The sequence below is a fragment of the Mustela nivalis genome (genome assembly GCF_964662115.1).
Source record: "Mustela nivalis genome assembly, chromosome: 2".
Lineage (NCBI taxonomy): Eukaryota > Metazoa > Chordata > Mammalia > Carnivora > Mustelidae > Mustela > Mustela nivalis.
In genome coordinates this window covers 175,715,371-175,742,032 of record NC_139021.1, presented here as the reverse complement: position 1 = coordinate 175,742,032, position 26,662 = coordinate 175,715,371, and the positions used below count along the sequence as shown (strand labels likewise).

The 26,662-nt window shown below is 57.9% G+C and overlaps 1 protein-coding gene across 2 annotated transcripts in view; it reads right to left on the bottom strand.

Annotated features, from left to right (window-relative positions):
- Positions 1 to 832: 832 nt before the first annotated feature.
- Positions 833 to 26,662, bottom strand: part of GRK5 (G protein-coupled receptor kinase 5) — a 110,430-nt gene continuing 84,600 nt past the window's right edge. For both annotated transcript variants that reach the window (XM_082720301.1, XM_082720300.1), the window contains exons 6-15: positions 22,741 to 22,804; positions 21,676 to 21,816; positions 18,987 to 19,177; positions 16,557 to 16,594; positions 14,701 to 14,790; positions 13,185 to 13,393; positions 8,891 to 9,028; positions 7,999 to 8,136; positions 7,318 to 7,449; positions 833 to 5,334 (exon numbers count right to left, since the gene is read on the bottom strand). In XM_082720301.1, coding sequence (XP_082576427.1) covers positions 5,236 to 5,334; positions 7,318 to 7,449; positions 7,999 to 8,136; positions 8,891 to 9,028; positions 13,185 to 13,393; positions 14,701 to 14,790; positions 16,557 to 16,594; positions 18,987 to 19,177; positions 21,676 to 21,816; positions 22,741 to 22,804 — 1,240 coding nt within the window. In that variant the 3' untranslated portion in view covers positions 833 to 5,235. The remainder of the gene's footprint in view (positions 5,335 to 7,317; positions 7,450 to 7,998; positions 8,137 to 8,890; positions 9,029 to 13,184; positions 13,394 to 14,700; positions 14,791 to 16,556; positions 16,595 to 18,986; positions 19,178 to 21,675; positions 21,817 to 22,740; positions 22,805 to 26,662) is intronic.

The following is a 26,662-nucleotide window of genomic DNA, read 5'->3' as shown; positions in this document are numbered from 1 at the left end:
GGTAAAGCAGGAGTTCAACAGACACTGGTGAGTGAGTCAGGAGGAGAACTCAGCCGCTAGCCGCCCGGACGGGCCTGTTCCCTGCTGCCCCCGCCCCAGGCCGTGGAGCAAGGCCCTGACAGCTGGCCAGGCCGGCAGCGAGGCGGGACCGGGAGTCCTGGCCGACCCCACCTTGAGTGCCTGTTCCCAAGGCCCCGACTTTCTCTTGTCTTCACGGTCTCCGGGGAGGACAGTTAGATCCTGACACCCCATGGACGCCCCTTCCGGAGGAGGGGTAGCGGCCTGAACCTCCTTGGTGCCCTGCGGATGCCTGCCTTGGACCTTTCCTGGAAATGAGAGTTGGAGACCATTTCGGTGCCTGCCCTTACCAAATCCACAGCGGCCTGGAGTGACAGGAGGGAAGGGGCCGGAGAGGTGGACGCAGTGAAGGGAGGGCGCCCCCTGCCCCCTGCCCCTGCCCTCTGCGGCCTGGGGAAGAGCTCAAAGTTGCCGGGCTGAGGGGTGTAAATGGTGGGTGGGCTGGTGATATGGGGCTGGAATTTCTCAGACCGTACGTGCCAGGAGGATGGTGGTTTCTACCTGCTGGGCAGGCTGGCTCAGGCAGTGGAGGTTTCTGGAAGGCAGGGAGACGGTCCTGGAGAGAGCCCCTGTGATGGGACCCCTGGGTTAGAGGTTTGGAGCTCAACTTTTCCCCCAGTGAACTCTCTCTCGCGGTCAGGGGGAGGTCCGGGGGGCTTCGGGTGGGCCCAAACCGTAAAAGGTTAAGCAGGACAGCGAGTGCTGACCTCCTGAAGAAAACAGCCGTGCGCAGACAGAAAGGCATGCAACGCTATTTTCATTAAGGAATTTATTTCTCTTAAAAAAAACAACAACAGTGGTTTGATCTAGATACAGCAGCACAGTGACCTATTAGATGGAACGTACAAAGATTCAGAGCAGCAGAACAAAAGCCGCTATCTTCAGGAATGACCTCCAAAATGGAACTATTTTCTTTCAGCATCAGTGTGAAAATTTCCCTGAAAAAAAAAAAAAAATAGAAACCTTTGGATACTAGGATTATTACTGTAACACTACCAACAGCCACTAAGCTCTTCTACTTGAGAACATTTGCTTTTGATCTATTACAAAAATGACTTATTGACGGACTGGAGAAAGACCTCTAGATTCTTCTTTTAGGAAGTGTCTTTCTGTCCTGGGGAGAGCTAGCTTTTCAAGTGTTTGGACCACTGTCCACAGCACGAGACCAGCGGAGAACCCGGCCCGCACAGAGCAGGCTCTAACAGGCACAGCCCGGTCTTCCAAAGCCCATGGGCGAGGGGCCTCTGGGGGCGAGGCTGCCCTGTCCTGATCCCTTGTGACAGAAGTGAACTCTCTGCCGGTCAGGACTCAACTCTGTTGCTTCAGAATGCACTGCGAGGTCACACTCCTTCTCTTTCCAACAGAGGCTGTGAGGTGAGGACGTCCTGTCTCAGAGGGTAGGGCTGGGAGGGCAGGAGATCCCGAGGTTGTCCTTGGACGGTGCGGGTGATCGCAGGGACCTGGGAGCATGCAGCAGCCCAAGAGGAGGGCCGATGTCCCCAAGTAGCCCTTCCTCTTTATCTAGGGTCAGGGGGAGGGTGGGAGCCTCCTGGTTGTCCGCGAGGCCGCCAGTCCCTTTGGCCCAGCCTGGGATGCCAGGCACAAGGAGGCAGTGGTGCTCCCTCCAAAGCGAGGTCTGGGTCAGCGGCTCACTTGGGAGGGTCAGTGGCTCACTTGGGAGGGTCAGTGGGAAGCCGATGCCCCGAGCCTTCCAGGAACGGACGGGATGTAGAAGAGTGGCAAGGAGCTTCGATGGCGGGCCGGGCTCCTTGGGGGGCACGGAGACCTTGGCCACTTCAAGGGCATGACCTGCATGTCGTTGCGGCTCCCTGGGCTCGCGGGCAGCTGGCCGCAGCCAGTCGTGACTTTGATGCCAAGGCGGCATCCACACGTGTCCCCAGAACGCCTGGGTCCTGGCAGGCTACTGTCAAGTGTGCATAAAACCCAGATAGCCTGCTCTCTCCCACGCGGCTTGCCCCTCAAGACTGAGGATTTGCAAAGAGCAGCGCATTGCAGGGCCCAAGCCTCCTGGGCCCTCTTGAGACGCAGCGAAGCTCAGCAGCTATGCCTGTGAGCAGTTCTCGAAAGTTCACGGTTTAAAGAGTGATTTTCCCGGCCTAGAAGAGTCGAGAATGGGTGACATGGGATGGGGAGGCCTTCCCCGTGAAGGCAGGGCTCAGGCGTTGGTGACACTGTAGGTGATCTTATGGGAGTGCCCCCCCCGGGGGGCTCTATAAACATTTGTCATGGTGCTTGTGGCAGAGATCACCCCTGTCCCACTGGAGACAGCAGCTTGTCTCCTGAAAAGTGGAAGCAGAGATGTTTCTGTAGGGCCCTGCCTCTCCCCTCAAAGGCACAAGGTCAGCGAACATCCGGTGAGGGAAACGTCACACTTGGAGAAAGAGAGGCCCTTCTGTGAAGAGCTCAAATGCTGGGGAGAAAAAAAAAAAGATCCATTCACTGCCCAAACATGCCTCATCCCAGACAAGAGGATAGGGAGAAAGGTGGGGTTTATTCGGTTGTTTTCCTGATTTAAAAATATCTTTTAAAAATGCAGCTGTAGGAGACAAGTTAGAGGAGAAGCTGCGGCAGGGGCAGGACCTTGGGAGTCGCGGGGACTGGGGCACTTGGTGGAAAGGAGGCTGATTTTCAGGCATTGTTCGAAATAATGACTTCCCTTCTCTTGCAGGAAACGAAGGTCCAAAAGGAATGGGTCCAAAAGGAACGGGAGGGGACAGCGAAACGGTGGCTGCGGCACCCCAGCCTAGGGCATGTGCTGGGGACAGGCCGCAAAGGCAAAGGAAGACCCTTGTCATTTAAGAGGCCCACGGAGGCCTGTGCGTTAGCCTCGTTCCAGCTCCGGGATGCAGAAACATCCGGAACAGTCTGATGTTTTCCTTCTTGCTCCTTGAGGATTCTGCGCTGCCGACGGCCAGCGTGGGGCTCGGAGGCGTGAAGAGACGCGCTCCTCAACACCATTCGGTAAGCGCGCAGCTGCTGTGAGCTGGGCAAAAGGAAGGAGGGAGGGTGGGAGCTTGGGCTGGTGACCGTCCCAGGAAGAGGACTGTCCCTTCCATCGAGAAAGGAGCGTCAGCAGGAGCTTGATCTTAAAATACTGGTCAAGGAGCTTTCCACTTTCTTGGCAAAAACAAGTATGGCTGTTTGCGTTTACCTCGTACGCAGTCCAGGAAAGGAAACAGAAGCAGCCTCGTGAGGCCAGAGCTGGTCTTGAAGAAACGAATTCTGCACGTTGGAAGGATCCTCGCGGAGCCCAGCTGTTGTTTCTCTGCCGTGTGTTTGTCGAGTGACCTCAAACAGTCGGTCCCAAAGGCGGCCCCTCTCCGGCGGTGAGCTCCAGGCCCCAGTGGCCGCCCGAGGGAGGAGCCCGGACACAGGACAGGAGGCTGCCACGCCGGCTATGCTCTCCTCCCTCAAAGCTCGTGCTCCAAGCTGCCCAGGTCACAGGAAGAAATCGTTTTGGGAGAGTTGCGTCCAAAGCCCCAGTGAAGCTGAGGCAGCAGTGCCCTTCCTTGAGAGTATGTTAGAATGTTCTGGAGTGTTTCTTAAAGATGCAGATTCCTGGGCCCTACTCCCAGAGAATCCATTCCATAGGTCTGGGGTGGAAGCCAGGAATCAGCATTTTGACCCGTGCAAGTAGCGCAGGACCCACACTGGGAGGAGCCCTGGCAATGGTGGGCAGCCGACACCTGCTCTGAGTGAGGCTGACTCGATTGCCACGGACTCAGCCAGGCAGGGGAGCAGGGGTGTCAACCACTCCCCCTCCGCTAGGGCAGGGGGGAGGTGACACTCTGTGGAGCCAACAGGCCAGTGGCTCCTTGGTGCTGGTTGGCCATGCTCTGAGGGCCTGGGGACTGCCCTCAGAAGACCCTGGTCTGGGAAGGCCACCCAGTCCTCCTGGGGGCTATTTGCGCCTGCAGTTTTGAGATGCCCTGTTAGAGCTCGCCGTTGTCCCACCTCTCCCAAGAAGGGACAGTGAGTGTGTCTTGGGCTTCTGTGGTACCCCGGCCCTCTCCTCAGCCACGCCATTGCTTGGAGAGCCAATCCCACCCATGCCTCCTAGGCCAGGGAATCTGTGGGGCCTTGGGACGCTCTCCAGACCCTGTGACCCTGTTAACGCCTAAGGAATGCACTTGGAGTCCCTGGGCAAGCCTCCCTTCCCCTCTACGGACTCATTCAACAGGACCCCCCGACCCCCTCTCACTGATGCCTCCCTGGGCCACGGGATTCAGGAGAGCTGGGGTTCCTTGTCATCGAGATGCATCCCTTTAAAAATAGAATAAAACAAAAATCCCCAAAAGCAAGCGTCTTGAGAACATACAGGTTGTAGCCATCAGAACCTGTTTGAAAGAAAGAGGCCCAGCTCTGTGCGCCTTCCAGAAGGAAGAGGAGGCCAAGGCCGGAGAAACACAGGCACCGTGTGCCTCTAAAGGAAACATGAGCATCGGCCCCAGGTGACTCCAGAGACCCCATGGGGAACACTCTGATGGGGCCGAAGTCCCCAGTGTGTCTGGAGCACCTAATTCGGGTTGTTCTAAGCCAACAGCATGGTGACATCAACGTGAGGGAAAGGCTACAGAGATGGATACAACCAATCCTTTAAAGGTGGAATGTGAATCATTTTCTACATTTAATAAAAACATTTCTCATTTGAGGCTCTGGAAGTCTTGAGTCACATTTTTTTTTTGGTAACCCCTCCCCGCCCCCCACCCTGCCCACTCTAAAATGTCTTAAAACACATGGCTTAACAGTGGCTGCACAGAAAATATACACCCTCCGAGTCTGACTTTCATTTAAATACAAATATACAAAATGTAAACTGAGACGATAGAGAAATTTACAAAACTTTTCTTTAAAAATAATAAAGACAAAATTCAGTTCTAGGTATGACGCTATCGAACTACGTGCAAGTTGTCGTATCCGGCTGGATTTCTATTGCAATGTTCCACGTCGGCTTGAGGGCCACCTCTGGAGACAGACCTGAGTGGAGATCTCTTTGAGAAACCTGGAGGCTCTGCGTCGAGGAGGTGGGCGGCCTCCTTCCCCGGCTCCTGGAGAGCTCCCCCCGTCCACCAGTTCTGCTTCTAAGGACAAGGGTCTAGGCTGGTCCCACCGCGGACTTCAAGGCCAGAGCTCCAACTAGCTGCTTCCGGTGGAGTTTGAACTGACATGGTTTGAATTTATGTGGTGGTTAAAACTGGTCTTGGGATTGGGTGAACTCTTGGAATTGTTTTGATGCTGGAGGAAAGAGCGGGTGGTGGGGGAGAGAGAGAGAGAGAGAGAGAGAGTCAGTCCTGGTGGACGCACCGGGGCCTCTGAATCTGAAAACAGGGTCACGGTCAGGAGCTGCTGCCTTGTGCCTTCTTCCACTACAGACTCAAAGCCAGGGGCCACCCCTTGGGGCAGGGGACAGCTATGGGATTAAGAGGACCCCAAGGCAGAGAGAGGGCGGCCCCTCCTAGAATATCTATGGGTTCATTACTGTAGACCCAGGGTCTGAAACCTGTCGCTTAGCTGCGTGACCTTGAGCAAGATCCTCAATCTCTTGGCTGCCTTGCGTGCCCCGTGGGATACGAGGTGCTTCTGTACAGGGCGGGTGGAGTGTGACAGGAGGCAGGGCACAGAGAGGGCTCAGCGAGCGCCGGACCCGAGAACCAGGAGCTGCGGGTTCTTACAGACCTCCTGCTGGCCCCGGGTGCTGACCTTTCAGGAGGGCCCACAGACGATGGGGCGGGTGAGCACGGCGCCACCCAAGTGGCAGGAAGTGGCGGGGCCAGATCTGAACCCCGGGTCTGTGAGTCTCGGCAGCAAGTACGTGGTAGGGACCCAGCCGTGTGGAAGGGGACAGTCCTTTCTTTGGGGAGCTTCAATTTTACTCGGTGGAAGCATTCACAAGTTATATTTTTATAGTCTACCGACAGGAGTCTGTTTTGGAATGGGATGTGAAACTCACATGATGCTTTCAGATCAAACCCCAAACTTGCCCTCAGTCTGCCTTTTCTCTCCATGTGCCGATCCGTGCTCCCTGCCATTATCCCCAGATCCTTCATATGGGCTTACTAGCCGTGTGACCTTGGGCAAGTTCCTTGACCCTCCTCAGCCTCAGTTTCCCTATCTGTGAAGTGGGGTAAAGGGAGCCCATCCTGGGCTCGTGCTGCACTAGGACGCTCAAAGGGCAGGATCCCGGTCTGGCTTGCCGGTGCATCTCAGACCCTAAGGAAACAGCCTTGCACGCAGGGGCACTCGCTCCATACTGGCTGATCGACTGGACGGCTGAATTAAGGCCCAGGCTTTTGTGGAGAGTAAGAGAAGCCCTCAAAAAGCACTCGGTGCAGAGGGAGGTCCACAGCAGAGCACCAGCAACAGTCACCCCCAACCTCTATCAGGCTGGGGGCCTGGGGACCCGAGTGGTACTGCCTCTCCTCCTTCACCATCTTGGGGAGAGGGTCGGCTCCTTGGGGGTTGGAGTCAGGGCCAGATTGGGGGGGGGGTGTGTAAATAATGGAGACTCCCAGCCAGTTGGATGGACACAGTGGGGCCAAGCCTTCTGCAAGGCCCAGGCCAGGAGGGGGGCGCTGTTCTGGCTGCCTTGGGCAAGGGGGATGAGGTGAGGGCCTCAGTGGGCTCTCACAGGCCTGCGGGGACACTTCTTCCATCTGGCCTACGCGGAACCCTCAGTCCAGGGACAGGCTCTGAGGAAGAATGCCTTTCCTAAGGGCAAAGTCTCCTGGGGCTGCCAGCTAGAGGCCACAGTGTCCACCTTGGGGTCCTGTCGCAGGAGCCATGAAGTTCTGCAGGGACCTCCTCTCTGAGACCCGTTCTGCCTTCCCGTTGTCACCTACAGAACTCGAGTCTTTACAAGGGCCGGAGAGGGCAGCAGTTCTCCGTTGGGGAGAATTCGCTCCCAGAGGACATGGGGCCAGGTCTGGAGACATTTCTGATTAGTCGGGTTGGGGGGAGGTTACTGATGCCTGGAGGGCACAGGCCACAGAGGCAGCCCCCACAACGAGAACATACCCTGGTCATCCGCAGTGCCGAGGCCCAGGCCCCTCGGTGAGCGGTGAGCTTTGGGCTGGCCCTGCCCCTTCCATGGTGCGGATCCCCTCACTGGGCGGGGCCCCACACGTAGGGAGGCACCGGTCCAGTGTCAGGGAGGTACCTGGGCCCAGGCTGTCCAGGGCCCGACGCAGGCCAGCCGGGCGCGGAGGGGGTGACTCTCACCTGACGCTTGAAGATTCTCTGGAGCAGCCCTTTCTTCGGCGGCTCTGGAGGGTGGCTTCTGTTCAGGTCCGCTGAGAGGGTACCGTTGGGTCCAAACACGTTCAACTCCTTAAAGCACTCGGTTTCTATCATCTGGGGAAGCAGGGGCAGGGCAGAGCGCGTGAGGGGCCACGTTAGTCACCGGGGCTGGACGAGAGTCCCAGCGACCGCCACTGGCCCTGAGCCTGCGCCCAATAGGCCCTCCACCTGCCCCGCGTCCTTCAGGGGCCCGGGTCCAGACCGCTCCCCACCTGCCACGGCCTGTGCCCCGTCGGCCTCCCCCAGCTGCCTCCACCGACGGGGGTGTCTCACCATCCAGCCGCCAAACCCACGCCTCATCTCCCTCTTCACCCCCCTCCAAGCCCAGGTCACCCACGTGCTCTGCGCCTTCCCCTTGTCGGGTCCCCTGCCCTCCCCTGCCCCACGACGTCCATCCCGTGGAAGCACACGGGCTTCCCTCCGCTCCAGCCCCAGTCCCTGTTCTCTCTCCAGCCGGACCTCCCACGACAGTCCGCTGGGCAGCCACATCCGTCCCGCCTCCTATCCCTCTTCCGAAGCCCACGCCAACGGCGCCGTGGTCGGGCCTTGTCCTCCCGGCCCAGTGGCCCCCTGCAGGGTGCTGACGGCCACCACCCTGCTCACCTCACTCTGCCATGGGATGGGCACGGAGCCCGTGGAGAACTTGGAGTAGAAGTCATCGTCCGTGTGGTCCAGGTTGACGCCTTTCACGGTGGAGAACTGCTCGATGTCCAGCACGTCCTTGCAGTACACGGCGCGGGGCTGCGGGCAGAGCGCTCGCTTAGTCACACCTGGTGGCCCCAGCCTCGGGTTCTGAGGCGGGGCAGGGGGGTGCCTTTCCGGGGACTGTGCTGCTCTCACAGATCTGCCAAGGGGCTCCTTCCTGCTGTCACCCGCATGCCGGCTGCTGGTCACCCCTCTCTCCAGACGGTGACGGAACACGGCCTCTGACCTCACATTCTTCCGCACCTCCGGGGATGCCCACTCCCCCAGCAGACTGTTTCCCCGGAGCCCACAGGCTCAGGATTTCCAGCATCTCCATGGGAATGAGGGCAGCCACAACTGGGGCCTCTGGCCCATCCTCCACAGACAGAAGGGATGCCAGGGGCTCAGGGCCACAGAGCCACGTGGCCCAGGGAGGACCTCCCGCCCTTCGCACACTGCTGGGCACCTGGGCTCTATGGCTGGACAGTCCTGGCCTGGGTTCCCAGCTGTGGTGCTTGGAAACTCTGGGAAAGTCACACACCCCCTTGTAGGCCTCAGTCTCCTCACCTGCAAAGTGGGGACAATAGACACACACACACACACACGCGCGCACGCACCTATGCGTGCGGCTGACGGCAGTGCCTGCCACGGAGCCGGGCCCCAGAAGCGCGAGCTGCTGCGGGTACAGCACGCATACCCGCCATCCTCCCACGCCCCTGGCCCTGTCCTCCTGGAGCTCAAGGATTCACGCAGTCAAGGTCGTGAGTGGGTGCACAGGCTCAGCCTAGGCTTGGGGTGGGGGGCTACTCACGTCTGGGATGAAGGGAGGGTCCAACATCCCGGCTTCTAAGCGCTTGAAATTCATGTTCCTGAAGAAGGGGTGTCTCTTGACCTCCGAAGCCCCCTCCTCCTGGCAGCCCAATCTCTGCTTTGCATCCTTGGTGAGCAGCTGTGACAAGAGAGCCCGGAGAGGGTCATGCCTGGTGGGCCTTTCCTCCTGCTGAAGGCCACAAGGAGCTTGGGGCTTCGAGCACTGTGGCCAGTGTTCCCCCTCCAGGCTCTGCAGTGCCCACATCACCCCAGGCACCCAGGGTGGTCTCACACTGGCGCTGGGCTCGGGTGCCTGGGGCCTGCGGGACAGCAGGAGTCGCGTCCGCTCTCGCCAAGGTGGCATGCCCGTCTCTGCAGGCCTCCCTTGCTCGTTTACTCAACTCCTAAGTACTCTGCAGACGTGTTCCTGGTTGGCGCACACCACTGCGCCGAGAGGGAGGAGGGGCACCGATCAGGACAATACAGGGACGACACCACGGTGGCAGGGGAACACAACCTGGCGGCCAGTTTGGTGGTGGGGGGGTGCTGGCTGGAGGCTTCCCAGGGAAAGGGTGTTTGCAACAGGCTTCCCAGAGAGGGGGGTGGGGAAGGCATCAGGGGAGGGTCTGTGCTAGCAAGGGCAGGGCAGGCCTGTGAGTCTGGGTGAAGGACGAGGACGTGGGGACGGCTCAGGGCGAAGGGGGAGGGCTGGGGAGGCTGCGGGAGGGTCCTGAAGGCCAGGTCAGGAGGGTTTTGATCTGGAGGTAGTGGGGAGACAGACAGTCAGGATGGAAGTGTCCTCGTCAGAACCCAGAGGTGGGAAGGTTCCTAGGAGAGGAGGAGGCTGCAGAAGCAACCAGCCAGGCCCCAGGCCTAAAGGTGTGAATGAGGCCGGGAGGCTGGCAGGAGTGAAGGGGGTGCTGGGGGTGCTGGGAAAGGGGTAAGATGGGGCCGGCTGTGAAGCCGGGGGACCACCACCGACCAGCAGGCATCCAGTGGTCAGGTGACCCCACCTGTGCTTCTCTCTTCCCTGCCTCACTGAGCACGGCGCCTGTGCTGTTGGAAACCCCTGCTTGCTTTGAGACTGAAATCAAGGCGGACGGCCTGCACCCCAGAGGGGGTCCAGCCCTCTCCTCCTCCAGGACCCCGGCACCCGCTGTGTGCTTTCCGTCCACACGCACTTGCTGCCTGCCGTGTGGGCTGGGCCGCGGTGGACAGCCAGTGCGCAGGTGGGCCTCCCGGGGCTCGTGGTCCAGAGGGAGAGACTTGCAAGAACCATTCCCCGGCCCCCCACTCCCCTTCAAACAAAGGAGTCAAAGGTGGCAGGAGGGCAAGCACTAGGTCACAGCCTAGAAAGGACGGAGCCCTGAGAGCTGCTGTCAGCTGTGGTCCAGCGACCCCCCACCCCCACCCCAGGCCGGTTCTGCCCAGAGAGTGGTGGCTCGAGGCCTCAGCCTCTCTTCGCCAGGCTTTCTTCCTTTCCACAAAGGCTCCAGGGATCAGCTCTGCTGGGCCAGGCTCCTCCTTGTTCTGAGCAATCCCAAAGAGGCGAGTCTCCTTAGGAAGAGGCTGGACCTCCCAGCCGTAGACCCCAGAGCCCGCACGGGCCAGGCAGAAGATACAAATAAGGACGCTAAAGGCCGAGTGGGCGGGCTGGGCTGTGCCAAGCTACGCATCAGTTCCTGCTAGGGCCCAGGGCTGAAATCCAAGCTTTTATGTGAAATCTCTCCAGTTTTAAATCTTGGCAATGAACCCACTATTCACCTCTTTCTACAATACCACACAGGCTGAACATCCACCAACACGCTGCCCGTTTGCCACTCTGGTATCAAGTGGACACCGGGAAAAGCAAGTGGGAGAGGTGGGGGGAGCTGGGCAGGTGGCACAGGCAGGGCGGGCTTCCTGGAGGAGGAGAAGGGGTAAGCTGGGAGGCCGGTGAGGCTGAGATGGCTGAAGGGCCAGTGCTGGGACTCAGCAGGGACCTACAGGAGGTCTGGGCCTAGGGACTGGACCAAGGGCCAGGGCAGTGACACGCATGAATTTCTGGACATCAGGGGCAATGGAAAGGATCTTGTGGCTGCCAAGATGGAATGGGGGAAGGAGCTGGCGGCCAGGGACCAGCTTCCTTGTGGTCTGTGGAGTAGCCTTCTCAGACAGGTTGGGCTGGAGCTGCCAGAGTCTGGAAACTGGTGCATGCACCCCGAGCCTTCATGGTTTCCTCAGAGTCAGGCCCTGTCCTGAGCTGGCACCTCCTGGAGGGGACAGGGCCACCCTAGCTGCCAGACAGGCTGTGAAGAGGGGGGCCGGAAGCCCCAAGGCTAGAATCCTAAGACCTGATGGGCATTTGTAATAAGAGGAAGCAAGGCCAGGGGCCCTTGTCTGTTCTTCCAGAGGAGAAAGATGAGGGGACACTGGTTTGACACTTGACACCCATGGGCCAAGGTTGGTCCAGAGCCTCAGGCTCAGCTCACCGCCTTTCCCTTGGTGGCCACCAGGGGGCAGCAGAGGGCCAGCAGTGCCCCTGGTCCTGGAGCCCCAAAGCTGGGCACCAAGGACGACGACAGCGGACAGGGAGGGGGCCCTCTCCAAGTCTCTGCCCTCTATGTCATGTCTCATGTCCTGCTGGGGCTGCTCTGCTTCTCTGAGTCCCCAACCCTGACCTGGGACATTTGGTGATGCTCTGACCATGGCTGATGACTTTCTTCTTCCCTCCTCCCAGTCTGGTCCCACTGGATAGACACCTTGCCTCCATAACCAAGTATTATTGGCAGCCCCCAACCCCAGTTTTCAAACACCCTTAGGACCCCGAAATTCCACCTACCTGACTTCTGCCTCACTCCTCCTGTCCCCCTCCCCGACTCCGGCTGCTGTGACTCCCTGGATTTCTGGGAGCCCTGCGAGTGCGGGCAGGTGCCCGGCTGTGGGCCAGCCCCTGGCCCTGTGGTTTGGGTGGCTGTCTGCATGCACACGCGCCATCCCTCCTTAGGTCTCCCACACACCTAAGTGGCAGATCTAGACTCCTCTCCTTTGGAAGTAGTCAAATGGTAGCTCTTGCCCCAAAGCCTTCTTCCCGCGGCTCTGACATCAGACCGAAGCCGGTAGGAGGAAGTGGTCAAACAGCAGATAGATGGCCCCAGGAGAGGTGCCTCCTCAGGGCAGGGAGCTATGGCCCATAGTTCTGGGCCACTAACAGGGCAGCCTTGGTTTTTCTGGAAGCAGAAGCTTTGCTGCATTAATCAGCTCCTCAGGCCTGTTCTCTAAACTCCAGCTTTGTGGTTTATGTCCATGGGTCAGAGAGGAGGCAGGGAGGGCAGCCTCCAGCCTCAGCCCTGCTCATCTGCTGTTCCAGGGGCAGCAGTGCCCCAGGGAGAGGAAGTCCATGGGCTCATGGGTCCCCGGAGCTCAGGCCCCTCCTGTCCTCATGACGCCAGCACTGGGGGGGCAGTGGCCTGCGGTGGGGGTACAGCACACCGGGCCCGGCATCAGAGGGAGGAGGACCCCAAGTGGACGCAGGCAGAACTTGGGAGCCTGAGAGCCAGGCGAGAATGGAATCTGGCCACCCACCCCTAACCCCCAAAGCCTCTGGCCAGGGGTGGGCCCACCCGGGCTGAGGGGAAGAGCAGCAGGCCAGGGGTGCGCTCACTGCCAGCTTCGCTTCTGACGGCTCCTATCACTGCTTCCTCTAACCAGCTTCCCGGGCCCTGCTATCTGACCCTGACTGCCCAGCCTGTCTAAACATCTCTCCCCACCTGCGCCCTCCCTGTGGACGGTCAAATCCCACTACCCATAGATTCCTGTCGTATGGGACCTAAGCCAGTGTGACCAGCATTCCAAGTAGTGGAAGGAAAACTCTGTCGTAAGATGTTCAAAGACTGAAAACACCACCACCTCACCACCTGTGCTGCACCTACTGGCCTTAGCCAGTGCCCAGGGACCCAGAGTTTGAGGCTGTAGGGGGCCAAGGTCAAGGGTAAGGGATAGCCCAAGATACCTTTGTGTCTTGGGGAACTGGCTGCAATCACCTCCCTTCTCCTCCATGATGATTTCCCCCAACAAAGCTGGATGGAGGGTGTCTTAGGCAGTGCCCCTCAGTCCCCTGCCCTTGACATGGAGTCTTCCTGCGACAACCTCGGTCCACAACGAGGACTGCTCGCTCCTCTGGCCTGGGGGCTTCCTGACTTGTGTGTCCTGACCCTGCCTGCTTCAGCCCTGTTTGCTGCTCTCAGCTGGGGCAGGAGGGGAGAGGCCACTAGACACCCGGCCCAGGGGGAGCGACTGGCTCACCAGGAGCTCACCATTTTGCAGATGGACTTGGCCTCCTCCGAGAACTTTTGGGAGTACACCTCCTCTGTCTCCAGGACCCGGCGGTCCACTTCCTCCCGCTTCACCTTCTCTTTGCGGCCCCGGAATGGCGACTGGCCCTCGATCATCTCGTAGATGAGGCAGCCCAGACCCCAGTAGTCAGGGCTCAGGCCGTATCTCTGGTTGTTCAGGACCTCTGGAGCTGTGGGCAGAGGAGAGGAGCCAGGAGGGGTAAGAGACAGCGGGTGGCAGGACAGAGCTGGGGCACAAGGGGCCAGGGCTGCCAGGCACACTGACGGAGCCTCAGCTGTCTTGCACCCAGCAGTGACGGTGCTGCTCACAGAAGGCCTGAAGCTTCATGGCAGGGACACGCTTGCCCCTGCTGACTCCTACTCGCCAACGGCCATAAACACCACCTCCCCCAGGGAGCCTGCCCTGACTGCTCTCCTCAGTGCTCCTGAAAGGCTCAGACTGTGGCTTTAGAAGCCTGACAGCAGACGGAAATGTCCCTCCCTCGAGAATCTGAGCTTCCTTATTCACTGCTGTGTCCCAGCAAGGGGTGTGACACCTGACACGGAGTAGGTGCCACAGCCATATTTTTTCTAGAAACGAGGGTGTGTCCACCCAAAGTAAAGATGATTTTAAGTTTACCCGGAATTAAAACTGCCTCTCGCTATGGCTTCCCTACTACTTCGATGAAAATATTCTAGATTAACCATCCAAGTGTGAAAAAGATAAGCTTCATGTCATCAGGCAGCTCTCAGACATTGAGAGGCAAAAGCCTGTGAGCCAGTGAGCATACACCAGAGGCCCTGTGGGAGGCCGCAGGCAATGCCCCATGCATTGGGAGACAGACACAGGTGTCCACAAACACTGATTGCTGTGTCACCCATCCATCAGCAGCGGCATGGGGGTGCTCACCGCTGCGTATATGGAGGTACACCCCCCACAGGCTCCCAGATGACCATGCGCAGGAGGCAGCCCAGGGATGTCCTTCACTGGGAAGGGGGATTCCAGAGGACCAGAGGGAGCTCGGGGCTCTTCCTGTAGCCCTCAGGACGATGGTCCAGGAGTAAGTGTGCGAGGTGAGGGGCTGGGGGCAGGGCAGGGAGCCTAAGGCTGGTCTCTACTTAGCATCTTGCTTAGTGACATGGCACATGGTGCACTCCTTTCTGGGCCTTTCTGAGTGACTCCCTTCCTCTCAGAGCCTCTCTGAGAGTCTGCCTGCCAGCTCACCAGCCCCCCACCTTGAGCTCAGCCTCCCTTGAGCGGCACAGTATGCCAGCACTGACCTCTGACATGGAGAGCGGCTTGGCTTTGAGGCGCAGGCAGGGCTGGGGTGAGGGGTTCAGAGAGCTCAGTTCAGGAAGGCTGAACCCTCGGCCCCAACACAACCCCTCCCAGGCTAGGACCTCCCACTGCCCACTGTGCCTCTACTGCTGCTCAGAGTTGCACAAAGAGGCTGGCGGCCCAAGCGGTGGGCTTGGGAGGGGCCACACCCACACTCACCCATGTAGCCGACGGTGCCCACGCGGCCACGGATCAGGTCTCCCTCAGGGATCTTCACAGCCAGGCCCAGGTCCGAGATCCGGATGTGGCCTGAGTGAGGAGAGCAGCGTCAGCAGGTGCCTGGGGTGGCTGTGTGGACCGCTCTGGGCAGGGCCACACACCTGCCGTGTGCCCCTGGGCAAGGCTCACGGACTCTTGAGTTTTTGTCTGTCTGCAAGGAGGGGCATCACCATCAGCCCCTCGGGGTGACCGCAGGCCCCTGGGCGAATCCAGGCATCAGAGCACGTGGGTCAGGAAGAAAACATAAACTAGGAAAGGATGGCTGGACTTGGCTGGACAATGGCCAACTCCCTCATAAAATGCCCTCGTGGGCTTTTGGGAAGGCTGAGATCACCAAGTGTAACACACCTCGGCCTGATTCTGGGATTGCTTCGTGGGGAAAATGGGAGATTTTCCTGAAATTTTACGATTTGCCTAAGAGGAAAAATTATAAAGCAGTTTGGGAGGCAACTCCCTGTCCTGTCCTGTTGATCTTTGGAGAAACAGAATGAAGTCGTCCGGGCCTTGGGAAGACTGAGAGATGGAACAGAGTCGGGGACTGACGCCCACAGGCTGAGACGACACAGTGCTGGGACAGAGCTCGGTCTCGCTGTTGTGTCTTGTTCGGCGACCCACCCAGGCCAGGTCATGGCCACGTCTGCCCCCTCTTCCTTGTCTATGCCTGCCAGGGCCCCACAGCCTGGACCCCAGCAAGGCCGAACATCAAGGACCCTCCCCACCAGGCCAGAGCTGTGTGGATTCCCTGGCGTGGCGGCCTCCAACAGACGGTGGCGGCGGGAGAAGAGAACACACAGGTTCCAGCCTTTGGGCTGCAGACCGGGTTCTGAGACAGGGCACGGTTCTGACACCAGCAGGGAACACGAACCCCAGTGTGCACGGGGCTCATCCAAGGCAGGCCCAGGGCCCTCTGCCCACTCCTCCTCCAGACCTCCCTCCAGGTCACCAACGACCTGCCTCCCTTCCTCCCTCCCCTCTGCCTGGGGCTGCTTGGTATACGGGGTAGCTATGGGGGGAGGCCCTAGTTTCTGGTCTCAGGTCCCTACTGATACTGCTGGGTGACCTTGGCAGGTTGGCTCCTCTAAGCTTTAATCTTGTCATTTGTCAAAGGGGCCCAGGGATGCTGGCCCTGTCCCCTCTGCAGACAGGGGAAGATCGAGTCAGGTAACAGGTGTGAACACTATTTCCCTGCTGTGCAAGGTTGAAAAGCTGTGAGGGGTTACTGTAGCTGCTCTGGTTACCAGTGGGTGTGTACATGTGTGCGCACACACACGCACACACAAGCAAAAAAGCAATGGTCATGCACAAATAATACTGAACATGTCTGGAGCGGGTTGTAGCTGGTGAAAGTTTCCCTTCAAGTCATCCTGGAGCCCCACCGCCGCCCCCACCCTCTGAAGCGGGCAGAGCAGGGCCCACTGCTTCCAGTTCACAGGCGAGGAAGACAGGGTGCAGGGAAGTCGTGTAGAGTTAAGTACTTGCCCAGGATCTCTGAAATTCCAGACCCCTCCATCAGTGCTCTCTTTCTCCCTGTCTCTCTCCTCCTCTCTTTAGGCCAAGCCATGCTACTTCTTCAAAAAGGAGGAGCTTTTTCTGTGCCCCTGCCTTCCTCATGCTCCCAGGAGTGGGGGAAAGGGGTGGGTACTCCCTACTCCCCCTACTTGCCCACTGCCCTCCCACAGTCCCAGGGCTGTGCCTCTGAGAGGCTCTGCCGGAAGGCCTGCTGTTGCCTTTGGGTTGTGACGCTTATCCTGACTACACAGCAGGAAAGGGGTCTCTCAAGTTGCTCCCCAACTTACCATAATCATCGAGCAGGATATTTTCAGGTTTCAAATCTCTGAAAGGGAAAGATGGCAAGCGTGTGAGTGTGGGCATTCTGAGCAGCAGGGCATGGCCACCTGGGTTGGCCTCTTTTCCTGTCTCCTTCCTACCTCTTGTCTCATGCTGTCTGGTCTCTCTCCGGATCCAGACAGTCCTGGACTGGCTTCCCTCCTCCCGCTCTCTAGAACAAATGCCGCTGTTGCCAGACATCTTCTCGACCCTGGCGATGACTGGGAAGGGGTTAGGCGAAGGCCTGCCCTGGCTCCCATCTGCATACTGATGGCCCCAGGGCAGAGTGTGGTTCTGGCTGGCATGGTGAGAGACCCCTCCAGGGCTGGGATCACCTGGAGGTCTCAGGACGCCCTGGGATGAAGGCAGAGCAGGGCCTGGGAATTAGTGAAGAGAATTTACTGAGAAGACTGGACCAGCTGCAGATCTGGGGCAGAGAATTGTCCAGGAGGGACCCCCTCTGGGAAGGAGACACCTGGAGCCTGGTACATCTCCCAGTCCAGCAGTGACACAAGCCTGGGAGAAAGCGCAGCAGCAAGGCACAGCTGGAGGTGGGCCCCTATCCTTCTTTCCCTGCTGTCTCTTCTCTTTGATGACCTCATCACTGTTCATAAGACTGTGCGCCCCTCCTCCACGGAGGGTGGGAGGCAGCAGAAGTGTCTGGTTTTACTAGTTTTACTAGCAGGTCCTCTCTGTGGGTAAAAGAACAGCCAGTGGGATAGCGTGTGCAACTCAGTTAGCCATTAACATCTGGATTGAGGATGCAATTCTCAACCAACAGGCTTTGCTTATTTAACTGATGGCAGCTGTCCTCATGGGGAATGGTTACTGTGTTCAAATCCAGTGGGGCAGCCTCACTAGGTGATAATGGGTTTGTACATAGTTATTCATTACAAAATACTTCGCCCCTGTTATTTAATTGGCATTCTGTTGATGTGCTAACAATTCCAAATAAGGGCAAGAGCCGTCACCTCAGCAAGCCAGCAGCCACAGGGTTGGAAAGATAGCTAGCCGGCTAGTGGGCATGGGCCAGAACCCAAACCTGCGGAGAGCCCGCGGCAAGCAGCGGAGGCCAGGGAGGCGCTGTGGTTCTCTTCTTCACGAGAACAAGGACTAGAAGTTGGAGGCCCGCCTTTCTTTTTGTTTTAAGTGAAAAGCAATCAAGTGGGGAGTTCTTTTTTCAGCCCATAGGGAATTTTTTCTCTTCTCACTTGAATGAAAACAGAACAAGAGCCTAAAGGGAGAGATGGTGGGGGTGGTGCGTGGGGGAGAGCCAGTCATCAAGACCGTTCCTTCTTGTTTTCAAAACTGTCTTGGACTTCCCAAGATCATCTTTGCCAAGATCTCTGCAGCAAAGGTCTTCACGTTGGGGTGAGCGCGCCCGCTGGGTCTGCGGGAACCATCCAGAGGGCTTCCACGTGCTGCCATTTTCAAGAATCCCGAAAGAAGAAAATTCAAGAATCTTCTGCCTTTCTAGATCCTCACGACACGGAAGCCCTGTCCTGGCATTCCCTGCCATCTCCCCTCCCAGTTGTCCTTTCTCCGTGGCACAGACGCCAAGTGACAGAAGAAAAGCAGGGTCCTTCCCGCTCTGTGACCTTGGTGTCCGGCTCCGTGGTGTGAAATCCCCCAGGATCCCAATTAGAAAAGGGTTCTACTGATAACCATTACAGCGGCAACTCCGCGGACGTTATTTTAACACTTAGAGCCCGTGGTCAAAGGAAATTAAAAAAAAAAAAAATCTTATCCATCCCCGTATCGCAGGGCTGCGCGCTGATCAATGACAGACTCTGGGGGAAAATGACATTATAATAACATTCTGTGAGGATGGAAAAAAGGATGATAGGGAATCCCTTGCCTTTGAAGAATTTTCACGCATTTTTAAAATGCATAATGGTGGAAATCACTTTGCCAGAGCGATCAGATTCTACTGAATACCTTTAAAAGTGTGATGGAACTGTTTAGTTTCAGAATATTAGCCCCTATTTTAACAGATAATAAACTATTTCAGATGTTTCCGTAATGTATAAGGGCACACAGATATTCAAATTTTCTGGAGAGGGGCAGTGAGAAAAGGCTGAAGACCACTACTCGTGGAATCCATCCGGCGGGACGGAGAGGGACCGATGTCGTTCTGCTGCCTGCGCGTGTGCTGCTCCCACCAAGGTCTTTCTGGAGCAGGCTCACTGCGCTTCCCGCGCGCTGGGCTGGAAGGGACGCGGGGTTTGGCCCGACTCACCCATTCTGGGGGAACATCGCCTCCTACACTTGGCCCCCAAGCAGTCCAGGGGGTGAGTCTCTATGGCAATGGCCAGGCCCCGAGTCCCAGGGCAGGGTGCCCGCCTGACCGAGGATGGGGTGGGTCCCCGGTGGCAGGACCGGACGGGGAGCCGGCTCACCTGTACACCGTGTTCTCCCGGTGGAGGTCTTCCAAGCCACAGAGGATCTCTGCCGCGTAAAACAAGGCCCGCTCCTCCTCGAAGCCAGGGTTACCCATGTTGTAGATGTGGAACTTGAGGTCACCCCCGTTCATGATGGTTAGGACCAAGCACAGCGCGTCCTTGGTCTCGTAGGCATAGGCAAGGTTGACCTGGGAGCACAAGACAGCACGAAGGTGAGGTCCCAGCGACTGCCACCCACTTCCGCTCGTCCTCCTCAGGGTCTGTGAAGCCGGGGCGGGGGGTGGGGGGAAGGGCGAGCGGGGTCCTCAGCAGCTCCATGCCACTGCGCCGCACCCCGCCAGCCTCATGGTGCCCCTGCCCACTGCCCCTCTTGCCCGAAGCAGGACACACGTCCGGATACTGTGGTTCCAGGTGAGGAGACAAAGTGTGGAGCGCAGGCTGGTACTCTGCCCTTTCAGAAAGCCTGAGAGGATGGGATCTGTGTGTTTACACAGACAAAAAAGCCTTCATGTGTCATTCAGTGAAGACTGGGTGGCCTTGCTGGCCATCCAAGAAAAGCAGGGCCCAGGTGCCTTTTGGGCTGGGGTCTCATTACCATAGGGACGCTGGGAGTGGGCTGGAGAGGTGGCCAGAGGGACTCTGTGAAGGGGAACACAGTTCGGCAAAGTCTGCCTCCGCCTGCAGGACACATCTGGTCAAAGGGACCATTCCCAGGAAGCACTTAGTTCCCTGCTGATGGAGACCAGCTCAAGGATGCACGGAGGACCATGGGGTTGTGGGAGACACAGCAGGGCTGGGTCCGGGGTAAGGTCCGCTGGTGGTACTTGTCCTTCTCCACATCGGGAGCCAATCCAAATGAAAGCTGGCCACTATGGACCAGGCTGGGCACAAGCGGGGCCATAACACTTGGAGGCAAAGGCCAGGAACAATGGCAGTTATTTCTGAGGAAAGGACAGAACGGGAGCTGAGCAGGAGGGCTCTGGGGACGGTGCCCAGTGCCAGCTGCCAGGCCGGCCCTCCCTCCCACACCTGCCCACAGAGACCCAGGAGGGGCTCCTGGAGGGCGCTGGGTGAACTCCCTGCTGGGGGCAGTGGACGGGGCCCAGTCGAGGGTGGTCCAGGCCCTCGAAGATGTGCCACCCCGTTTATCAGGCAGACCACCCTCTTCCCCTCTGAGTAGCACCCACTGTCACCAACCCCGGTGAGAGCCGGCGCTGCCCCTTCCTGCAATGATGAGGGCTCCACGGGCAGCATCGAGGGGGTGACCTGTGGTCCCCACTGAAAGGGGCTGGCAGCACAGAGGGAGGCTGGGGGCTGGGGGCCACCTGAGAGGAGGCCCGGAGATGCACGCTCCTGTCGGCTTTGAGCGGTGCCTTAGAAAACCACCCCCTCTGGGGAATGACAAAAACATTAGGCTGCCAGCACCTCCTGCTCTCACACAGCTGGTGGGCGTTCGACCGGCACGACACTGACGACACTGACGGAGAGCCGTTCGGGAACTGCTACCAAATGGGAAAGGCACACGGCCTCTGACGCCACAGTTCCTCCACCAGGAACCCATCCTACGGACACGCTCCTGGACGTGTGCCAAAGGGACGTTCAAGGCTGGACACAGCAGCCTCATTGGCAGTGTGACCTGCGCGCGGGGGTCCGTGGGGACCGGTTGTGCAGATGACGGGTTATCTCCATGCTGCATGGCAGGGAGGGGGGTGCACAGCATCAAAAACAGAGCTACGGCTGTAGGTCTGGCCACAGGAAAGGACCTCGATTCAAGGGGAGAGCACTGCAGCTTAGGGCGTCTGGTAGGACTCCACCGGCTACAAACATCAGAAAGCCCCTTCGTGACTGCCCCAGGCTCGGACGGTTACCCAAAGAGGGAGGCTTTTGTTTGTATCTCAGACCTCTCTGTGCTGTGGGGGTTTCACCCTGTACGTGTTTTTTTATAGTGACATGTGGCAGAGGGACTGAGAGTGACCAAACACCCACATGCTCTTCCACATTTCCGTGCAGCTGGCCGGGCGCTGGCAGTGACTAGTTCTGGCCCACGGGCTGTGGGCGGGGTGAGGAATGTCCCGGCGGCTGAGGCAGCGAGGGTCCCTGGGCAAACCCGCCAGCGCACACTTGTAAGACTCTAGGTGGGCCAGCCGTAAGGTAGAGAAGGGCGGCTAGATGTGGCTGGGCTCTGTGTGCGTGACAACGGTCCTCCTTGCGTCCAGCTACTTGGCGCTGGGGGCTGGTTGTTACCGCAGCAGAGCCCGGCCAAGACATGGTAACAAAATGAACGCAAACTAGACGGCACTCCTGCAGGATATCGACACTCGGGTCTCCCCCATGGGGAAACCAGCCTACGGGGGTCTGTGGGAACACAGCTCCTTGGCTGGGCCCGGGGCGGGCTGCTTTTTCCACTGAGGAGTTTACAAGGTGGTTCTGGAGAACAGAGGCCTTGGTCCCACACACAGAGGGTAGCCAGGCCAGTTTGAGTGACTGGAGCAAGTCAGCCACGGTTGGCCACGGGGAGCCTCGTGATGGAGGGAAGGCCTGGTCGCCTTTCCGCTGCTTCACTCTCCCACGGCGGTCCACTTCCCTACAGGCTGGGGACCTGCCACTCGGGAGGACCCCCTCTTCCCAAGGGATGGGAGCCCTGGTCACTAGAAGGGGGGCCTGGCGCTGGGCCCTGGACACTCACCACGAAGCGGCTGTTGACCTTCTCTAGGATCTGCTTCTCGTTGAGCGCCATGGACTCCCCTTTCCTTTTCTTGATCCTCTTCTTCTCCAAGCGCTTGCAGGCATACATTTTCCCCGTGGCCCGAACCTGGCAGGCACAGACCTGAGGTGCAAGAGAGAAGCCACGGGTATGGGACAGGTGAAGGCCAACCCCAGGCTCCTCCAAGGCCAGGACGCTGGGTGGGTAGGGCTGGGAACTGATGTGCCAGAAGCCTGGCCTGAGCGTGCTCCCAGTCACAGGACCCAAGGATGCCTGGCCTTGCCCTGCCCTCAAGCACTGGCTTCAGTGCCTGTTGGTTCCCTCCCTCTAGCCTTCGGGGAATCCGAGCTTTTCAAGGTGCACAACCAAACATTCATGCCGCTGTTTACATAACCGGCCAAAGCCTAAAGTGCTGTCCCTCTCTCAGAGGCAACTAGAGTTTCTCTGTCCCAAGCTTCCACCCAGATGTGGCCATTGCTAACTGGGGACTTCACAGCACCAGCTGCTGGGAAGAGAGGCTTGTTTGGGTGTGAGACCCCTAACAACCCTGACTTTATAATTCAGCGGAATAGGAGCCAAGCCATTTAGGTTCTTGTCTTCTTGGTTCCCCCCCTTTCTTGGTTGTGTGACCTTGGCTGGGTCATCAACCATTCTGACCCTCAGTTTTCCTCATCTCTAAAATGGGCATACCAAGGCTTGCCTCACAGACTGGGGCGATGAGATGAAGGGCAACAGCACATATTAATGGCAGCATGGGACCAAGATGCTGGGGCCCCTCATGCCCTCATTCCTCCGTCCAAAGACAGCCAAGAACGCTCACTTCTCCCTCCAGATGCCAGCCCTGAGGCTGGCTCCAAGCGCACTTCCACCCTACGGGCCCTGCGGCCAGCCGCCTTTCCCACCCCTGTAGCACCTCCTGTTCCCGGGCCCACGCCTCACCTTCCCTCCCCGCCAGGGGGCGCGGGACACCTTAAGCCCATCCAGAAGGGACAGAAACAGGGACAGGAGTAGGGGAACTTCCCACTGAAGACGCGGATGTTCACTCACCTCCCCAAAGCCCCCTTTGCCCAGTACTCGGTACTGCCTGAAGGTGTTTTTGGTTACCGGTTGCCTGAAAAAAAGCAAGAATCCAACACTGGTCTCATGGTGCTGAGATGTAGAATCCACAAGAAACAGACGACTGCGTCCCTGCGTGCCCTCCGGATCATCGCTGCAGACGGGTCCCTCGAGGACTTGTTCTGGGGCTGGGGGTTCAAATCCCAGGCCACCTGCCCTTGGCCCCCTGCGGCTTGGGACCCAAGCAATCCTCGCTCGCTCGCTTGCTTGGAGGGAAGAGCAGAGGCGTGAAGGGGCTGCTTCACGCACTTTCTGTGGGGCTCCCTCTCTCTCCAAATGAAAATGCGGTGGCTAAGCTCAGAAAGCAGCTGCGCTCTCCGCAGGGAGAAGGGAGGGTGCCAGGAGCTGCACAGTTCGGTGTGCCAGGGAGGACACAATAGCCCTCCCCACACCTGCACATCTGGTCCACCTGCCCACCTCTTGGCCCCAGTGCTTTAACTGCAGGTCTCCAGCCCTGCCTCCACCAAGGGCCCCTTCATCACAATTCCCCCACAGCTCTGCAACACTAGAAGCTCCGATCTGCCCAAAGCACTATTTACGAAGTAATCATTGCTTTGTATCTCCTCGCCCCCATTTTGTTAAAAAGATTTTATTTATTTGACAGACAGAGATCACAAGTAGGCAGAGAGGCAGGCAGAGAGAGAGAGAGAGAGAGAGAGAGAGAGAGAGGAGGAAGCAGGCTCCCTGCTGAGCAGAGAGAGCCCTATGCGGGACTTGATCCCAGAACCCTGGGATCATGACCTGAGCCGAAGGCAGAGGCTTAACCCACTGAGCCACCCAGGAGCCCCACTGGCCCCCGTTTTAATTAGCTAAAAGCCATTTATGTCTAATCTGATCCTGAGGCAAGGGTGGGACCTCATGGAGTGAACAAACAGTCCTCTAAGATCACCTAAAGAACTCCAGGGTGCAGACAGTCTGGGCTTGGTCATCTCTGGCCTGTTTGGCTGAAAATAGTCAGCTGCCCCCAACCCAGCTTTTCTGAGGTATAACTGACAAATGGTACCCAACTGCTGCTTTGACACAGGGACACACTGTGAAAGGATCACCGCAATCAAGCTAACTGTCACCTCCCATGGCTACCATGTTCCCTCTTCCCCTCTCACTGGTAAGAACACTTAAGATCTCCTGTCTTAGCCGACTTCGAGGTACAGGACCATGAACTAGAGTCACGTCACTGTATGTCAGCTCTCCAGAGCTTATCCGTCCCCGGAACGGAAACCTTGCCTCCCTCCACCTCCATCCCCCATGACCTCCCCCCACCAACCCGGGCCGCTGGCGTCACCAGCCACTCTCTGCTCCTAGGACTGGGACATTAATCGAGATTCCACATCTAAGTGAGACATGCAGGATCTGTCCGTGTCTGGCTTATGTCACTTAGCAGAACGTCCTCCAGGTTTCTCAATGTTATCACAAATGGCAGGATTTCCTTCTTTTTTCAGGCTCAGTAATATTCCGTTGTATGTATCTACCACGTTTCCCCTCCCACGCTCACTGCAGCATTACTCACAAGGGCTAAGAGATGGAAACAACCCAAGTGTCCTTAGACCATGAACCGATAAAGAACAATCCACTTTTAGGAGGTCAAACTTAGCTCTTGGACCTCCAGGACTATTTCTGAGCATCCCCCAACCCCACCGTAGGGGCTGGACCAGGGCACACTCTGGAGTATGCCTGAGCTGCCCCATATAAGTGAGTCAGCTTGAGAAAGACCGGGGAGCCTCTGGTCACCCAGCAGCTCCTGAATGAACCCTCTGTTGCAACCCTTCTTGCCACCGGGTCCCAAAGGTCCTCACGCCACACCTCTCACAGGACAGCCCCAAAACCCCCGCCCCCTAGTGGTTCTCTCTGGAAGGCCTGTCTGGAGCTCATGAACCCTGACTCTCTCTTCTGTTTCTTTGTGGGGGAGGGGGGTTCGACACACGGATTAAGTCCCCCCTGGGAGCACAGGGCCTCCCCCCAGTGTACTCTCCACGGCTCCGGGTCCTCCTGCCCGCGAGTGGCCCGCGACAGCAAAGCCTCCATGCGGCTGCGTGGGCCATGCGGCCCTGGGCAGCGTCCCTACAGCCGCCCTCGAAACCACATGAAGGCGCCCGGGCCTAACAGTTTACGATACATGAAGAACAAACAGTCGGTCGGCGTTACCACAGAGCTCCTCTGCGAGGGGAAATGAGTGTAATACAGTCTCCGAGGAATTTCTTGGTTAACCTTGGGAGGGAGAAAATCCCTTTAATATTTCAACAGTACAGCACGAACAGGCCATGATCTTGTTAGCAAAAAAAAAAGAAAAGAAAGAAAGAAAGAAAAAAAAAAAAAAAGGAAAGGGAGGAAGTGGGGTGCTGTCAGTCATTTAGGGGCATTTCTGGGCCAGGCTCCTGCCCTAGTGGCTTCAACAACTTAATGTCCACAAAAGAGCCTAACTTCTTCACAGTTAACACAGATTTAAAAAGCCTGTTTCTCCATTTCAAGTGGCCAGGAGAGACAAGTAAAATCAAAGCCAATGGCCACATTCTACTGAACAGATGCTCGGTGGAGTAAGAGGGAAGGACTTGATCAAACGGCGTTGGCTTCAGGTTCCAGCCTTGCCAGGCCCTTGCTGTGTGACCCAGGACTGATCGATCAACCTCTCTGAGCCTTGGATCTTCAGTCAAATGACTCTGAAAAGGCATCTGTATCCCAGGGCTCTTTGTAAGCTGCTGTGTGAGTGTCTGATATCGTTACTAGAACTCTAGGAACAAGGGTCCCGGTGGCTCGGTCAGTTCAGCGTCTGCCTTCGGCTCAGGTCATTGTCCCAAGGTCCTGGGATCAAGCCCTGCATTGGGCTCCCTGCTCAGTGCGGAGCCTACTTCTCTCTTCCTCTGTTGCTCCCCCTGCTTGTGTGCACTCGCGTGCTGTCAAATAAATAAAATCTTAAAAAAAAAAAAAAGAACTCTAGGAACAAAGGACACCTCCCTGCCGGAGTCTTTAGGGTAACAGTCCCCACTGCGTGAGGCACCTCGCACAGGCACAGTGTATTCCGCACAACTGCATTAGGAGGTGGGACGGTCCCCCCTGTGCAGCTGAGAATGTTTAGGCTCTGAGAGGGGACATGAGTTACCCAAGGTCATGACGGTAAGTGGAGGCTGTGGGGCTGGCATCCCAGGAAGCCTGCTGCAGAGCCCACATCCGGTGTCTCAAGCCCGCACTGCTGCCCCAGGAAGGTGGGCAGAGGTGGGGATGTGTGGCACACAGCCTTGGCTTGGGATTGGGGGGCAGGGGGTGGCAAATACATCCCCACCACACTGTCCTGGGATCATTAGGAACACAAGGGCCAGCCGTTCCTTCCCATACCAGACACTTGAGGGTGACAGACACAGTGGCACTGATGATCTCACTGACAACCACAACTGTATCCTGCCTTTGACTTCCGGGCCCAGACAGCTGACCTCTGCTGAACACCTGCCTTATTGTAGGAATGGACCACGCTTACCTCAGCTCGTCCGCACCTAGGCCTACAAAGGCACGCACTGTTATGATCCCCATCTCACAGATAAGAAAACTGAAGTGGGGAGGGGTGAGCAGCCCTTGCTGAGGTCCCTGCAAAGGTAGAGCCAGGACGCAGACCCAGGCTGTGGACCCCAGGGCCCTCCCAGGATGTCTGCCCTGACCCTCACTTCCTTGGCTCTCCTGGAGCCACTGTATGCACGTGCAAGGGGGCCAGTGGCAGCTCACAGAGAAGACTGACCCCTGCTCAACTGTCATTCCCACCAGTCGGGGTGGTCAGAAATGAACCCTCCGTGGTACAGAGGTGGGTGTTTCCCTCTGGGCTTCCTGAAGTGGGCAGGGGAGAGCCATGGATGGGCTCTTCGGGCAACTT